The following is an 18,886-nucleotide window of genomic DNA, read 5'->3' as shown; positions in this document are numbered from 1 at the left end:
CAAAATTTTTTGTTTGTTAAAATTTTGAATTATCATAACATTATTTATACAAATAAAATTAGAACCTTACTTCCAAACGTTTCGCATGATGTTTACACACCAATGTTAATTTATTGCCGATAGCGTTTTGTTTTATCAGCTTTTCATTGATAGAGCTCCACACGTTATTCGCAGTCATCAATAAATTCATATTGCCAAATATGTAGAAACCTGCAATAATATTGTATTTAAAACAGTTTTAATTATTTAGAGAATACCAACTTTTCTAATGAATATTTATTTATTTATTTATTTACTCAACTTCATGCACAAAGTTACAATGGCGGATTTAATGCCTGATGCATTCTCTACCAACCAAGCCACCAAGCTACCAACCAACAATACATTTGTAAAAAATAAAATTTAAAAAAATTAAAACAAAAAAAAGGAATCCGTCCGACGGGGGACACATCAAAGGAAAAACAAAATTGTTATTTTTATTTAATTCCTTTATTATAAGCATTTTCATATTTATCAACCTTTTAAACCTTCTCTGGACTTCCACAAATAATTCAAGACCAAAATTAGCCAAATCGGTCCAGCCGTTCTCGAGTATTAGCGAGACTAACGACTAACTACTTAACACCAGGTGGGCTGTGAGATCGTCCAACCATCTAAGCAATAATAAAAAAAAAACAGCAATTCATTTATATATATATATATAGATTAATCCTATATCCTAAGCATTAACTACATTTAAGACGACGCCCGGTCAACGCAAGTCTCCACAGTACCACAGGTCACCACATATCTTTCGAATTGTCTAACGCAGCTGTTTTGCGTACGACAACTCTGAAGGATCACTTAAATTGGTTTATACACGGACAAAAGCAAGGTTGTACGTCATAGGCAGGTTAACTCACTACAGTTTTTTTTTATTGCTTAGATGTGTGGACGATCTCACAGCCCACCTGGTGTTAAGTGGTTACTGGAGCCCATAGACATCTACAACGTAAATGCGCCACACACCTTGAGATATAGGTTCTAAGGTCTCAGTATAGCTACAACGGCTGCCCCACCCTTCAAACGTATGGAGGATAGAAGTAAGGAGCACCGACTCAGTGTATTAAAAAGTGTCCGCTGAAAGAAAGACAACTAAGATGGCGCCACTGTAGCAAATGGAAAGATTTTAAAAAAGTCGCCATAAACTACCACACTTCACTTCAACCCAGCACACTTCACTCTGTTCAAAGCTGCTATATTCACATCATTTCCACTTCTTACACTAGCGCTATTTTGGCGAGTCTTCGAACAATAACTTGCTGTTTACAGGTGGACATTTTTTGAACTTATTCTTTATACAAAATGGTGCTCCTTACCTCTACCCTCCATAACATATATATTACAACATATTTTACCTTCTCTAGCTCTAGATAGAGCCACGCAGATCCTATTGGTGGCATTCAGGAAGCCAATTTTGCCATCCTTGTTACTCCTCACCAGAGACAATATCACTATCCTGCTCTCTTCGCCTTGGTAATTATCGACGGCAGTTATCTTTATATCGCGTAGCGAATTGTACTTTAAGCTCAACTGAAAAAAAAGTAAACATGTCTTGAGTCGAGTTCGTTGTTACGAAAATGTTGGTCAAACTTGATATCTAGGGAAGTTACGTTGGTCAAACTTGGTATCTAGGGAAGTTACGTTGGTCAAACCTGATGTCTAGGGAAGTTACGTTGGTCAAACTTGATATCTAGGGAAGTTACGTTGGTCAAACTTGGTATCTAGGGAAGTTACGTTGGTCAAACCTGATGTCTAGGGAAGTTACGTTGGTCAAACTTGATATCTAGGGAAGTTACGTTGGTCAAACTTGGTATCTAGGGAAGTTACGTTGGTCAAACCTGATGTCTAGGGAAGTTACGTTGGTCAAACCTGATGTCTAGGGAAGTTACGTTGGTCAAACTTGATATCTAGGGAAGTTACGTTGGTCGAACTTGATGTCTAAAGAAGTTACGTTGGTCAAACATGATATCTAGGGAAGTTACATTGGTCAAACTTGATATCTAGGGAAGTTACGTTGGTCAAACTTGATATCTAGGGAAGTTAAGTTGGTTAAACTCAATGTCTAGGGGAGTTTTACAAACATACGTTTAGCATATTAAGTAGTTTTATTTTCAAGTAATTCATAATAATGCGGGTGTAGGACTTTAATGTGAATTTTATTTTCTTTCCATGCTTATGGACATCAGCCATACCAGGGTTGGTGCTGTTCACGATTCTCATCAAACCTCAAATCGTTTGAAGACTCATAGCGCTCAGGAAACAACGAGCGTAGCTGAAATGACTCTATAAAGGAGATAGTGGAAAGGTCTCCAACATATTCTTGCGTACGAATTTGGCGATTATCAATTTTTGTAGTTCGACCGATTAACTCAATGCCTTAACCGATTAAAATATTTTGAATCAATTTTTTCTGAATCGCAAACATAATATTATGCCATACATCTGACGTACTAGAGTCTAGACTCTAGAGTGTTGGTACGTAAATATACGTATTTAATAAATAGAGGCAAGGTTCGAGTATTCATAATTAATTCATCATTATATTTAAAAATAAAAGGGTCGTCTGTATAGGATTATCTGTACTATGAGAACCAGAGACTGATATACGTGGTCATATATAAATATAGATATAAAGCACACCCAGACAAAGTACAAAGAGCAAGGATTGAACCCACTACCCTCAGCTCAGCTGTTAAGAGCGCTCACTTAGCATCGCCGGGTCAGTCACATAAAGTAAGATAATAAACAAAAACACACACCTGTTTTATTAATGACACTTGGTCCACATAAGTAGACAGTATAGTCACTTCGTGAGCCAAATATTTCATTTTTCGTAAATAATTCGCCAAAACCACGCACCATCTGGCTTCGAACGTATTTCGGTGACTCCAGCTCCCTTCCAAACCCTGAATGGAAGGAATATGGACGCTTAACATTGCGCCTTATACGCTTTCTAATACATATTAAAATGAAAAGGCTTCCCGAAAGAAATAATTAATTAACACGTTGACTGCCGTGGAGGTCACCGGTGCCCTACGTGGTGCACTGAAGTAATTACATCGATTCTTCTTACTAAGGCGCCGGAACATCTAAAAGATTCTAGGAAAAACGAATGCGAAGATACCGAGAATGAATCTATTTCTAAGATACCTTTAAGACTAAAACATACATTAACAAACAAAAGAAGGTAAAGTTTGCCTAACTATTATCCAGGCTATTAGTAAGAGAAATCAAGATAATTACTTCAGTGCGCCACGTAGGGCAACGGTGACCTATATGGTAGTCAAAGGGTTTTTTTTTTGTCAGGAGGTAATCGCCGGACTTCCGCCCTTCACTGGGGATGGAGGGCGGGGCATGTCGGAGTCGAACCGACTAAAACCTCCTGTCTCTCAACAACCAACGTCCAAACCTCGCATGAGACCAAAACTCATGAAAAGGCAAAGGGGGGAAAGTGAAGCGTTTAGTGCGGAGCACATCTCTCCCATCACCTCGGGATGCCGGACTGGCGGTCGTCGGCGCCACGACCACCAGCCCTCTTGGTAGTCAAAGGGTTAAGGGTATCATTTGTATAATAATAACAAAAAAAAATTGCGTGGCAGCCCTGACGGGCGACCGGAGTTCATTATTTAAAAATCTGTCAGTTACAGTATGTTTTTTTATTATTATATTACGAAGATATTTAATTTTAAAATCTTATCATTTAGAGAACGCATTAAATGTTATAAATTAAACACAGCTAAACTAGATGACTAAAATTTTTTTTTAAACTATGTTTTTGTTGATTGGTGGACGAGCTCACGGCCCATCTGGTGTTAAGTGGTTACCGGAGCCTATAGATATCTACAACGTAAATGCCGCCAACCTCAAGACGTGAGTTGTAATATGTCAGTTTTAACAGTACAACGGCTGCCCTACCCTTCAAACCGAAACGCATTACTGCTTTACGGCAGAAATAAGCAGGGCGGTGGTGCCTACCCGCGCGGACTCACAAGAGGTCCTACCACCAGTAAAGTTACGCTCAAAAGCTAGTACAGTATATACCGGACCTCGGTATCTTCTAGGACTTCATGGGTGAAGAAGTATAGATTATCGGCCATCCCCCTGACGTCCGGGTAGTTGTACACGTCCGGGTGCGAGTCTAGGGCAGTGTACACGGTCGGCACCAGCAGCTCGGCGACACGCGGCCTCATGCGGCGCTGCACTGTGAGCACTCGAGCGTGTACACCGTTCCTAATCATTCGTTCGAACAGAGATACCTCCAGGTTGTATCGCTTCGCTAGTATATAGTTGGCGGCTGTAGGACGAAGTTGCTTGTGGTCACCTGAGATAAAAAAAAAACAACATGTTATAAAGACCAAGAAACGTCACACGATCGCCGCCATACCCTTTGAGACATGAGGTCAGTCTCAATTGTGTTCATAGCGATTGTCCCACACTTCAAGCTGGCACGTATGACCTTCACGTGGCAGTAATAGAAGGATTTCGCTAAAAAGTATATAAATAATATAACAGACGGTCGTCTGGTGTAGTGGTAAGTGACATGGTCACTACACAAGGGGGTCGCGGGTTCGAATCCCGCCAAGGGAAGATATTTATATGATAAATATAAATGTCTTTTCCAGGTTTATGGATGTATATTAAATATATGTATGTGTATAATAAAAATCTTACATTTATTTCCGTTATCTGGTACCTGTAACACAAGTTCTTTACGAATTTAGCACGGGACCAGTTAACGTGGCGTGATTGTTATTAAATATTATAACGAATTATTAAAATAATACCAGTTTAAGGTGTATTTTATAATTAAGTATAACGATGTAAAAATATATTTCATTGGTGCTATATCGACTGACAGCTTTCTGAAAAACTATGTGGTTGCCCGGCGACGTCTCTGCCGCTCCGCCCGCATGCATTCCCCTTCAAGACCGACTAGTAGAGTAAATAGGGATGTGTGATGTGTGCGTTATACACTCCCCCTTTTGATCAGGTGAGGACCTATCACCTGGTCAAACAACACAAATAACGCGGACTGACACCTAAGCAATAACTTTACGCGGGCGACCTCTACCACGTTTAGGTACGACCGGCTCAGGACATTCACCTTCTCTAGCATGATAACGCCTTAAATCCGATACGTGGTACTTACCAAAAACCTCACCGGATCTATGAGCCAAAAGGTAAGTAGTAGGACTCACCTTTCTAGAGATGACGTAAGGTCCATCCCGTTTCGGGTTGAACTTGGAGGTAACACCCTTCGCAGCGTTACTAAGAACATGGGTCTTCATTAACACCAAGTCACCTTCTAAATATTCTTCGGGAGAGGAACGACCTTGATCAGCATAGATGCGGAGGGACTTCGGTTCCCTCTGTATTTTGTACCGTATGTTCCATGGGGAGTGCTCTGAGGAATTGTTCGAGATGATACCAGCATCTCGTTTTTACCATCGCACCGCCCGCCACCGGAGTAGAGTTCATCCATACTACCTGGAGCCACTGCGGTCATCCACAGTGCGTTTCCAGAGATCTTTTTTGCCACGTACCATCCGGCTATGGAATGAGCTCCCCTCCACGGTGTTTCCCGAGCGCTATGACATGTCCTTCTTCAAACGAGGCTTATGGAGAGTATTAAGCGGTAGGCAGCGGCTTGGCTCTGCCCCTGGCATTGCTGAAGTCCATGGGCGACGGTAACCACTCACCATCAGGTGGGCCGTATGCCCGTCTGCCTACAAAGGCAATAAAAAAAAAAAAAAAAAATATGCCTTGCGAGAGTCCTGATGACGTTCAAGGTTCTCCATTGCTGTCGAGATGGTATCGGCAAGCTTGAGCAAGTACGGTGTAATCTGGGGTACAAAATTTTCAGATGCAACGACCGCTCTTAGGTCCGACTGGACCGTCAAAGGGGACCGCAACTCACGACCGAAAGTCAGGTAAGCAGGGGTATGCTCAGTAGACCTAGTGAGAGAACTATTAAACGCAAATCGTACGAACGGCAATACCTCTGGCCAGTTTTGGTGACGACCCTCAACCAATATGGCGATGTGAGCTTTCAGATCCCGATTCTTTCGTTCAACTGGATTCGCCTCCGGGTGATAAAGAGGGACTATGCTTTGCTTTACACCTAGAACAAACATAGCCTTCTGCATGACATCAGCTACAAACTGCACTCCGTTGTCAGAAATCAAGCGCCGAGGTAGACCAAATCTCATAAATACCTCATTGACCAGCGTCTTGGCACAGATCTCTGCTGTAGCTTCCGTGAGAGCGAAGACTTCTACCCACTTACTGGCAGTGTCCTCTACAATAAGGATCCACCTTTCACCTTGCGGTCCTCTAGGCAAAGGACCAAAGAGGTCAATCGCAAGAGTTTCAAACCTCTGAGCGGGAACAGGAGTCTGTAACAGTCCAACTGGCTTAAGGTTAGATGGCTTGTACCGCTGACATTCAACACAAGTCTTAAGATATTGAGTTACAAACCGTCTCATACCAGGGAAATAGAACCTTTGCGAGATACGGTGCAATGTTCTATCGATACCACTATGACCGGCAGTAGGCGAGTCATGGCACTCGAACATGACTTTACTCCGCAGACTTTCTGGTATGACGAGTTGAGGCTCTTCGGAATCAGTATCAGGCACATACCTATACAAAACCGCTTGATTCAAAAGATAACCTCTCTCAGTCCAGCGATTAACAGCAAGTTCATCCTTACCTTCGAGGTCCTGGATAATCTTGGCAACCTCTGCATCAGCCAACTGAGCTTCCCGGGTCGAAGTCGCATCCCAGTGTGGTACGTCTATGACAACCGGGCAAATGTCGCATGCCGGTGTTCCCCCATCACTGGTCGCGGGTCGACTAAGAGTATCGGCTAATACATTGGCCTTACCTGGGGTATACTCGATACGCAGATCAAAAGCCTGCAGCTTCATTGCCCAGCGAACCAACCTACCGCTTGGTGACTTCAAGGAAAATAGCCACTTCAGAGGTTGGTGGTCAGTCATCACACGGACTGGATGACCATCAATGTAACCACGGAATCGCTCGACAGCCCAAACTACCGCGAGAGCCTCTCTCTCAGTAGTAGAATAATTTTGTTCGGCTGTGGTAAGCAAACGACTAGCATACTCTATTGGATGTTCATCATGGGGCGACTCCCCCTGCAGTAGAGCAGCACCCAAAGCATAGTTACTAGAGTCTGTCCTCAGTAAAAACGGCTTAGTGTAATCCGCTTGTACTAAAATAGGAGACGCGGTCAACAACTTCTTAAGAGATTCAAACGCCTTACTTTGCTCCAAACTCCATTCCCAAACATACGATTTCTTAGTCAAGCGTGTGAGTGGTTCAGCTACCTTTGCAAAGTCCGGTATAAATTTGCGAAACCAGGAACACGTTTGAAGAAAAGTGCGTAAGTGCTGAAGACACTTAGGCTCCTTCATATCTAATACCGCGCGTACCTTGTCTTCATCCGGAGATATACCCTCCTGAGAGATCACGTGACCCAAATACTTGACCTTTTCTCTAGCAAAGACGCACTTGTCTCGATTAGCTCGAAGCTTAAACAAGCGGAGACGGTCGAATACTGCACGGAGATCTGAAAGGTGGCGTTGGTATGAATCTGAGATTACCAATATATCATCAAAATAGGCTAATACGGTAATGTCCTTAAGCGAGGATCCCGATCGAAATCTATCTATAAGTCTCTGGAACGTAGCTGGCGCATTCTTTAGTCCAAATGGCATACGCTTGAAACGATACATACCGAACGGTGTGATAAAGGCCGTTTTATCCTGATCCTTGATACTGCACTGCCAGTAACCACTTCGAAGGTCACAGGAACTCATCACGCAGCCTTTTTTAGTTGACTGCAGCAGCTCGTCAATGCGTGGCATAGGATACGCATCACCCTTTGTGACAGCATTAAGCCGACGATAGTCTACACAAAACCTATACCCACCATTAGCCTTTGGTACCAGAACGGTTGGTGCAGACCAGGCAGACTCGCACTCTTCGATGATTCCGTCTTTTAACATCTGATCGAGTTCTGCGCGAATAATCTCCTTCTTCGCGGGCGTGACTCGGTAGGGTGGTACAGCAATAGGGGCGTGGTCACCCGTATCGATATGATGTTCAGCAAAGGGCGTTGGCTCTCCGACTTTGTCAAAAATATCAGAATACTCACCAAGAAGATTTTCTAAGCTGGAGCGTTCCTCTTGTGTCAACAAAGTGCCCTCATCCTGCCTCAATAGGTTGACAGAGGCGCACTGAACCATCCCGCGTGTACTTTCTGTTAGCAGAGGGTGAATGACCCGAGGTCGATCAGCTGTCCACCATGTCATAGTAGAAAAATTCAAGACCAGCTCAAATTTTGTAATAAAATCGATGCCTAAGAGTGTCTCGTTATTTGACGCGTTAGGGAATACAACAAATTCTACAGGTATACACCTAGACATACAATTTACATTTACACACGTTAACTTAACAATATCAGTACGTATGCTACCATCAGCAAGCTTCACTGACATTTCTTGTGAATTAAATTTAATACCTAAACGTAACAAAAGTGAGTACAAGGTTGAACCCGCGATACTACGCCGAGCGGCAGTATCAATAAGCGCTGTACCGGGATACCCACAAATCTCGATATTTAAAATAGGTCTACCCTGAGCAACAATAACATTAGTATCATTACATTGAACATTACAAATGGTATCAAGTGAATGGAATACATTATGTTGTGATTGTGACGTATTTTGATAAATAACATCGCATGTCGAAACACTTTCTTTACATTTTGGACAATTTGCTCGAATATAACCCTTTTCACCACAACCATAGCAAAACAAGCTAGACTTATTACTATCATTTGACTTTCTAGAGTTCTTAGGACACGTATCACGTGTATGACCACGACACTTACAATAAACACAAAATAACTTTTTATCATTTATCTCACTTTTCACTTTAACCGCGGAATTATTTTTATCGGCACTGATTGGAGTCGAAGACGACGATGAACGCTGCGGAGACTGCACCCATGACCGCTGAGCTACCGCGGTACTCTGTGGCAGTAATCCAGGATGCGCCGGAGACGCAGGCCCGATGCTCCCCGCTAAAGTCGCACCATCCGATGTGACGACGCGTGAACTTCGCGAGCCGGCCGCCGGATAGCATGTCGATTGCACACGCGACGACGACGTTGACTTTATGCTCATAGTAGCATTTTCCATGAGCGATTCTTCAATAGCTCGCGCTTTATCTATCAGGGATTCAATACTGGACACCGCATCTCGTGACAAACGTTTTCGAATACGCCTATCCAATAAGCCGTATATCATGTTCAACTTCACTTGTTCGGGTAATACGTATGGTAATGTCGACATCATAGCCCTTATTTTAATAATAAACGAATCCGCGAGCTCTTCGTTTTGCTCGACAGCGAATATGTTACGGAAAATCTTGTAGGCTGGACGTGGAATACCATACATACATCGTAGTCTCTTGACAGCTTCGGGCCATGAAGACACTTCGGTCCGGACCCCTCGCCACCATACTGCAGCTTCACCGTGCAGCAGCATAGGCAGTCCTCGCAATGCAAGATCATCGCTGATCGACGCACACTCTTTAAAAATCTCCACTGAGTCGATGAATGCTTCTATAACTTCAGGGTCACGGCTCTGACCATCGAAGCGCGACGTACACTTAGCCATGTTGCCGGACTTACTGGTTAAAGACGTGGGTGTCGGTGAGGATGCTATCGCAGCGTCGGAAACTTCAGGGAGTGCACCTGAGCTACCTCTCGCGTACGATGTCATGAGGGATTCGACGAGTTGCCGATTCACTTCCGCCTGAGTTTTCGCGAAGGCGGCAAGGAATGAGGTCAACTGGTCCCCAGACATAAGTACTGACGAAGGTCTTGCGGCTTCATCTTCCGAGCTGGACTGATTATCACTCACTGCATCTGTACGTACTTTGCGTGGCGGCATCTTCTAGAACATTCTTTCTAGCACACACAATGAACTATGATTTTAATACCTACGGTACGAAATCCAGTTTAAGCTGGGTTCGCGGCCACTAGTTGGGACGCCACTTATAACGAATTATTAAAATAATACCAGTTTAAGGTGTATTTTATAATTAAGTATAACGATGTAAAAATATATTTCATTGGTGCTATATCGACTGACAGCTTTCTGAAAAACTATGTGGTTGCCCGGCGACGTCTCTGCCGCTCCGCCCGCATGCATTCCCCTTCAAGACCGACTAGTAGAGTAAATAGGGATGTGTGATGTGTGCGTTATAATATTTATTTAATTTATTTATTTAACTACTCGTGAAGATGTCGTGAGCGAGATTCAGACATCTGTTAAATATCTTCCGTTTTTGTGATGGCTACCCGCCACAGATCACAATTTCGTCTGCCTTAACTCTACCAATGCTCTATCAATATTAAATGCTGACATACTGTTGACGGAAGCATAACAAACAGTCATCCATGTACAGTGTCGACTCTTGTAGAGCCAAACACATTTTGTGGACAGAACTACATTCCCGATCCTGCGGTCCGTATAGTAAGCAGTCGTCGTCACCCAAAACACGTCCTTTCGGATCCTCCCGATCCAATAACGGTACTTTTAGGTATCTCAAGCACCGGTCACAGGGCTCGACGAGTAAATTAGCCCTCAGACATAGCCTACTGAGTTTCTCGCCGGATCTTCTCATTGGGTCGCGTTACCGATCCGGTGGTAGATTCTGTGAAGCACTGCTCTTGCTAGGGTCTGTGTTAGCATCACTCTCTGTTTGAGCCCCGTGAGCTTACATACTAGTTTGGCGAATCTAGAATAACCCCTCAAGGTTACTAGAATAGGTAGATAAAAAAAAAAGTGGGCAGAAAGTACATTTCGCGGGACATCCTTGCCGCCCATGCTTCATGTCTTAAGATTTGTTAAATATATTTTCATAACGACATTGTTAGGGAATTACTCGCTTAAGTTTCTGCAAACTCTGGCTGTAAGCTCTAGGTTACCGGGGCCGTGAACAAATTGACAAAAATGAGAACAGTATTATATGTACGATACCTATCAGTATCAGGTGCTGACAGTCGTTGGTCAGAGAAGCGACGATGTGAGCCTCTAAGACTTCGGCTGCTTCTTCAATTATCACTGGAAATAAAGAAATTAGTTTAAAAAGATTAGGCCACAACTCCACTATTAGGGCTATTCCACCAGTACTATAAACCAATGATTTAAAGCGATTTCCTTGAGCAGGATATAAGATTTTAAAGTTGATTAACAAACGTCTTCACATCTCTCACTCTTTACCTCCCAGTTATCCAGCGTTGTTCGTCACTGGAATTCACATTCAGATTAGCTGATGTGGTACATTACCATTTTTTTTTATTGCTTAGATGGATGGACGAGCTCACGGCCCACCTGGTGTTAAGTGGTTTCGGGAGCCCGTAGACATCTACAACGTAAATGCCGCCACCCACCTTGAGATATGAGTTCTAAAGGTCTCAGTATAGTTACAACACTGCTTCAAGGCAGAAATAGGCGGGGTGGTGGTGCACCTACGCACAACGTGATTGACCCAGGTATTTTATTTTAGGCATCGTGTGCCGCGATTGGCTTGCATTTATGTATTACTAGATATTACATTGATAAATTGAATAAATGATGTTTAAATTAAATTTTTATTTATTGTTTTCTTTTCAAAATGATTATGGGGCTCTAATATGACAGATGCTGCCGCTGGTTTAAGGCGACGTCCGCCCACTGACCTACGGACTGACGCAGCGTGGTCAGCAGGTCGCGTCTCCGGGCCGCCGCGCTGGTGGTCGCGCCCACCACCCGGACCTTCTCCATTACGGCGGCATCAGTCAACGTCGTCACCTGTTCCAACTCCTGATTCAACGTCTTGTGCTTTTCCTGGAATAAATAGTCTATTTATACTTTAAACGAGTGGTAATTTGATTAGGATCTGCAAGAGAAGGGCATGAAAGTATATCGATGCTTGAAAGGCAAACGTGACTAAGCGACAATAACTGCTTTATACATAAATGATAGGCAATAACCATATTCGATGCGCAAAAAAAATATATTTCTAGGTCTATTAAAATCATTTCAATCCTACAGCTAGATTCGTTAAAATATTTTTTTTTTCAGGTATTTAAACTTTAAATTAGTCTACTGTAAAGTTCACGCATTGTCGCTTAGTCACGTTTGCTTTTCAACCGTCGATATATAATGTATGATAGACATGAATGAAGATTCATTCGCGAAGCAATTGCTCTTGAGCTATTAGGTCTCTTTCGGAGGCGCTCGGGAAGGTGTTAGCAAATCCCACCCCTCCTGGCTGAGCCTTTGCTCGCCCACCTGTCCTGGTGAAACTGGAAAGGCCTCCGGGCCACCAGTATCCTTTCAATAATAATAAAAAATGAGGACATACGGTACTGCACCGACTCAACATAGTGGGATAAGAACAAGAAGCATTAAATTTTCATTGATTCACGTCTAAGTATAAAAATTGTTTACAGGTTGTCATGGCAACGGAGCATGAGTGAGTCTCAGCGCCATCTATGTCATAGCGCGTTTATCGATAGTGTTCTCGTTCAATTTGTTCGGATTGTATCGAAAATGACTATAAGTCGTATCTTCGTCTCGGGTTCAATTAATTTATTAATAGAATAATAATAATAATAAAATTCGATTTGGAAACAAAATCTTCGGAGAAAGTACTAAATTGTTAGAAATATTCCGTCAGGTACTGGATAGGACTGTTTTGTGTCGGAGCATCGTAAAAAACTGAGTTTAGAATAAATTCAAATCAAAATCAACGGGACCGGATGAACAATTAAAATCAACAACAACAAAAATACGGATGTGGCTAACTAAAACTTTGTGTAGAGGTTTTTTAATTGTCTATTAAGTATTTTAATTTTTCGATAATTAATTAATTAATTAACTAATAAATAAATAAATTATCAATGAAATTAATATTCATCACGCAGGGATTCATAAAAATATAATAGAATTGTATATTTAAACTAAAATGGTCAGTACATATAGTAAAATGACATTGTATCTATATTAAAGCACATGCAATTGTTTTTTTGTCCATTTATTTACAGTTATTACTCACCAAAAGCGTATTCATTTTCGATAGTAAGTTACTTTTAACACATCCAACTGTTTTGTAATAAAGTTGCCATCTTTGTTCTAATTTTAAACAATATAGATCCTCAACTTTGTCTATGGTTAATTTTGGTTCATTGTAACTCTGGTATAGAGTACGGTATTTCTGCAAAAAAAATAACAGCAATATTTTTTTACTCATGAACAATCATTAAAAATAATAAAATATATTTTACATTTATTTAATTCTAATTCGAAAACCTTTAACTTTAAATTAAATTGTTAATTAACCATTACATTTATTATTTGCCAATATCAGAAACATTAAAATGTAATATATTTTTTAAATGCCTATTCTTGGAGTCTCCACTCCCAGGCTAATTAGAGTACAGACAATATGGCGTATTCTGATCCCGCATGGATCGGTACTACCATCTCTCCTATTTATTCCGTGAAGCAATTCAGGTAATTTATAAAAGAGATAGTTATCTGTGTTGATCTCATTGAGATTTGTTACCACAGATTATATTTGAATATATTTGTGAACAAACATTTTGTAACTTCATATGATACCTTTACCTTAAAACAATCCAATCGACTTTTAACTTTATCAATCTGCGTTTTAAACTTATCCACCATTTGCTTTCTTTCCACTGCATCATCAGTTATATCTTGAACATATTTTATGCTGTTTAACATTGAATCTATTTCCTTTAAAGCATAATGTTCTGAAAATACACTTTCTAGTATATCTGTGCTAGATTCGTCAAAATTTTCCCAATCGTCACTCGTGTTCGGTTCAAAATCTTCATCGTCACAACCAAACAGCCAATCCAATACGGAATCACCTTTTGAACTCTTCAATTCATAACTCTTACCATCAATCTTCAGGAATGGTCTAATACATTTATATGAGAGCACCTCTCTTTCGCATAACTCAATCTCGCTCTGAACTTCACACATTTCTTTAAAAACCCTTTCTATTTCCGCCCTCTTAGTCCCATACAAATATGAATACTTAGATTTGACCCCCATCCTGGCGTTGTGTAAGCTATACCGCTCCAAAACCTTACTTTTACTTTGGCTTCCTAATCTGACTATACTTTGGGTCACAGAGAGCAATCCCTCCAAGAATTTATCAAGGGCGTGATTTGTGTAGCAAATAATCAACATCGGTGTGCCTTCTAGGGATAAATTTCTGAGTAGCGTTGAAGCAATTTTGACCCCTAAAAACGTTTTTCCGGTACCAGGGGGACCTTGGATGACGGCGAACTCTTTGGTCAAAGCGAATTTGTATGCATTTAACTGAGATTCGTCTAGGCCTATTGATTCATCTGGCCATAGGTCTGGTCGCAACACTGGGAATTGTATTTCTTCAGTACACCCTGGTTCGGTTATGGCGTATCGCGTGTCAGAGTTCAAATATCTTGGTGGTTGAGTTTCATTCTGTAAATGATCGACAAGTGATTCAATCGAACTAATTGAGCCTCCTCTTTATTTCATCTGTTTCCTTTAAATATATAAATAAGTTGCGTTTTCTCGATATAAACACTAACCTATGTGGCTCACTAAGCAATTTGTAACATGCATAGAATTTTCTATTTCTGCATGGAAAAAGGACAATCTAACCTCACTACAAGCGAAGTCAACTGCTCGACGAGCTACTAGACGGGCATATGGTACAGCTAGGGGTTAGCTACTTAATGTCGCCCATAGGTGTCAGCAATGCCAAAGATACAGCCAAGCTGTTATTTACTATTGAGAACTCTCTTCAAAGATTCTTTGAACAATAAGATGCGATAGCAAGGCCAAAGTATATGATAAAAATATATCTGGACGTTCTCAGATCATATGGATGAACTTTGCTTCAACGGCTAGTGATGCGATTGTGAAAAGGAGATGGCGGATCATCTAGAATCATTAGAGCACTCCCGTGGAATACATGGTGCTAGCCTTTGAGAGAATCGAAATCACTCTAAAGATCCAGAGGATTCAAATGGTCTTGTGCTCCTAGTATTGCTGAGGTTCATATCCAACAAGCATATCTACAAAATATAACAGAGATATGAGGTCTCAATTACATTAGCAGTCTATACTTCAAGCTAAAAAACATTACTGCTTCTCGAAATAAATGTTTCGTGTATCTCTTTTATTATAAATTATTTTTTTCTCAAAATATTAAATTCTGATTACATACGTCCACATCTACAATGTATTTCTTCATGGGAAGCTCGTCAGATTTTGAATTTTGTAAAACTTTAAGCACTCTATGGTAAGGCTCAAAAAATACTTCGCTTTCAACAATTAAATATGTTTCTGAGAATATTTTATTGGATACTGGATTTTGAAAGGCTACAGCAATCTGTAAATGAAAGTGTTTTATAAGTAGGCAATAAATTCTAATGTAATTTATGTCTTATTTTGGAGCCTGCCACTACTATTTTTTCCCATATGTATTAAATGCTTAATGTCAAATAGGCCGGCCGTAAGCTACGCGAGCCAAAAACAGAATAGAGATAGATATAAGGCATCTTGGCATCGTCTGACGGTCGTCTGGTGTAGTGGTAAGTGACATGGTCACTACATAAGGGGGTCGCGGGTTCGAATCTCGCCAAGGGAAGATATTTGTATTATAAATATAAATGTCTTTTCCAGGGTTATGGATGTATATTAAAATATATGTATGTGTATAATAAAAATCTTACATTTATATCCGTTATCTGGTACCCGTAACACTAGTTCTTTACGAACTTATAACGGGACCAGTTGACGTGGCGTGATTGTTAGTAAATATTTATTTATTTATTATCTTATAAAGGCAAACAAAAAACGTAGTTTTCAAACAAAATTATCTTAAATGTTCATAATTAATTAAGCATTATAATAAACCAAAGTCCCATTAAGAATCAGATTATAAAGCTATTGTACAAACGATTTTTTAATTTATTAAAAACTTTCTGTTAACTAAATACTCACATAGCCTTCAGCCAATAAACTATAACTAGAGTCCAGTACAGTTGCACACAATATGGTTTCAAAATTATCATTTGTGAATAGTAAAAGTGACCCAAACATCAGTTGCTTGGTGTACTTTAGTGTTGTGTTGTTGATTGTACTTTGGTTGTATCGCTCATTCCATGCTATATCGACTAGGTACCCTATTTTGTTGTTTGTCACATAGTTACGGATTATACGAACTTTTGGGTGTATTCTGAAAAGAAACAGTACTATAATAACTTTTTATTTGTTTTACATGGATGAACATAAGATTTAACAAGAAGATTATGAATGAGAATGAGAAATTTCTGACCTGATATTTTCGTGTTTTCTTCTTGAAGGATTTTCCATATATTTACCTGAAAATTAGACGTATTCTACAAAGTTGTATATAGTATATATTTCTATATTTAACAAGATTGTCCCTTGTGTTCTTTTATTAATATCTTTAGTAATATTATAATGTGTACATACCTTCACAATAGTACTTTTTTCCCTACCTAAACTGATAGCCTTGAGAGGCTAAATCAGCATAACCCAAGAAAATCAGTGGGCTGTATCTATGGGTTAGTTTACTCACCGAAACCTTCGTGATAAGCGACGGGTTCGACAAGAATTGTATTGGTGCTTGAGGTATATATGAGGTGCGTGAGGTATAAAAGCATTTAGTGGATTGGGAGGAACCGAAATGACATATTTAGGGCGAAGTCGACTGTTTACCATTCAGTCTGCAGATATTTACAAGTATTCATTATTACGTAGCATTTGTATGGAAGTGTCTCAAACAGAAATTTATAAAACATGGAAATCTGAGTACAATTAAAGTAACATTAACATTAGTAGTATTTTTACCAACTTATTCCATCTCTTAAAGGTCCAAAGTAATCTTCCCTTAACAATTTGAACTGAACATCCAGATAATGCTCTACATTCGGGTACGCTCCGTTGATTATGTTAGGTTTTAAAATAATATTATGAGTGCTCAGCAGGTCTCCATGAGTCGGGAATATGTTTAGATTTCTAAAGCTGTTCGGGTCTTCATTTATCTTTGTCTCATTTGTCATAGTCTGACCCTGGAAAAAATCAAGTAAAATATAATGTCAGTTTCTTTGCATTTCAGTATTTTTAGAACATACATAAATAAAATATTATAACTTTTTTAGTGTTAGATTTTTCTAAGACTTTTTTTAAACATATCTATTCTTTTCAAATCAATCTTTGAAATCAAATGAAATTTTTTTAAGTGTAAATTTTTTTTAATATAGCAGGTAGCCAGTATTTTCTATATAAATTTATTTTGTGCAAGTTGGTCGGTTGCCTGATATCAAAACATGTCAATTTGGATCCACTCAACGCTTTAGGTCCTAGGTGCTTTTGGGCATTCCAAGCACCAGTCACCATTTTCGCCACGTAACTTAATCCACCAATACAACTCAGTGAGTTTGTGGAGAGTATTAAGCGGTAGGCAGCGGCTTGGTTCTGCCCCTGGCATTGCTGAAGTCCATGGGCGACGGTAACCACTCACCATCAGGTGGGCCGTATGCTCATCAGCCTACAAGGGCAATAAAAAAAAAAAGTTTCTGCTCTGATTTTCTTGATGGATTGCACTGCTCTTGCAAAAGCAGATAATAGTAAAGCTCTTTGATAATAGAGCTCACCCCACCTCACCTACACATTCAGTAAAGCCAGAATAGCCCCTTGTGCTACAGGCAGTAAGAAGGCAAAAAAGTTATAAAAATTACAATCAATTCTTAATGTATTTAACTGCTTGAAATATGCTGATGCATTGTTATAAATTTTATTAGCTATCCTTACAACAAATTAATAAATAAATAAATTCATTTATAAGTAATATTTTGTTTACTTAAATGATATTTTGACTTTTTAACCATTTTTTTAAATAATACCTTTGAACTAAGTTCTTCAGCAAACCTTATCTTAATTTTTTCGATTCTGTCAAACAGTTCATTACTAAACCTTTCAGAATGCTCTTCAATAACTCCTAAAGCACTAATTTCAGTAGCTTCTAACAACTCAAAAATGTTTTGTAAATATTCTTCACTGTTCCCACCAAAATTAAGGATTCCTTCACACAATTCAACCATTTCAATAAAAAATCCCTCGGCATCATCCCACATGTGTGTATTCAATCTTTTTTCTACTATACGAACAGCTGGTAGATCAGTGATGTAGTTTTTCAAATTCAATAAAAACTTCGAATTTCTCAATCGTGTCCTGAGCATTGTAACAATTTTACTATTCTCGCCGTTTCTCAAAGATTTGTAAATAGAAGCCAATATTTTTACGATTAAAACTATAAAATCGCCCTTTAGCTCTTCCTCGTCTAGAAGATTCCAAAAACCAGGTCTATGAGAGACTTCTAATGTTAAAATGGGTGGTTTCAATAATGATATATCGAGTAGCCTTTTGAAGCCAATTGGTTTCTTTTCTGTGTTTGTTTGTTTATGTGTAGGTTTTTTTGCAACATCTGATATGTCTTCTTCCTCGTCAGCAAATTGCGACGTTGTTGCTATTGATCTTGAATCTTCTACTACGGTACCATCAAACCAATCTATCCGCATTGTTGGTTTATCCATTATTAAGAAATTATTAATTTTATTTCAGAAATTGTAATACTAAATGTAGTTTGTCGTAAGTTTCTTTACTACAATCAAACAAACAACAGCTGGTGTTCATTGACAACTACGAATTGTGTT

The 18,886-nt window shown here is 39.7% G+C and overlaps 1 protein-coding gene across 1 annotated transcript in view; it reads right to left on the bottom strand.

The window, feature by feature from the left end:
- LOC149502447 (NFX1-type zinc finger-containing protein 1) overlaps positions 1-18,886 on the bottom strand; it is a 19,668-nt gene extending 782 nt beyond the window's left edge. The window contains exons 1-13 of the mRNA XM_089729414.1: positions 18,077-18,886; positions 17,026-17,242; positions 16,483-16,528; positions 16,149-16,383; positions 15,370-15,534; positions 13,752-14,618; positions 13,180-13,338; positions 11,819-11,966; positions 11,118-11,201; positions 4,089-4,363; positions 2,802-2,948; positions 1,398-1,572; positions 71-210 (exon numbers count right to left, since the gene is read on the bottom strand). Coding sequence (XP_089585540.1) covers positions 71-210; positions 1,398-1,572; positions 2,802-2,948; positions 4,089-4,363; positions 11,118-11,201; positions 11,819-11,966; positions 13,180-13,338; positions 13,752-14,618; positions 15,370-15,534; positions 16,149-16,383; positions 16,483-16,528; positions 17,026-17,242; positions 18,077-18,766 — 3,348 coding nt within the window. The 5' untranslated portion in view covers positions 18,767-18,886. The remainder of the gene's footprint in view (positions 1-70; positions 211-1,397; positions 1,573-2,801; positions 2,949-4,088; positions 4,364-11,117; positions 11,202-11,818; positions 11,967-13,179; positions 13,339-13,751; positions 14,619-15,369; positions 15,535-16,148; positions 16,384-16,482; positions 16,529-17,025; positions 17,243-18,076) is intronic.

The sequence above is a fragment of the Bombyx mandarina genome, chromosome 08, assembly GCF_030267445.1.
Source record: "Bombyx mandarina strain Sakado chromosome 08, ASM3026744v2".
NCBI lineage: Eukaryota > Metazoa > Arthropoda > Insecta > Lepidoptera > Bombycidae > Bombyx > Bombyx mandarina.
The sequence above is the reverse complement of the archived record's forward strand: the minus strand, read 5'-3'. Positions and strand labels throughout refer to the sequence as shown.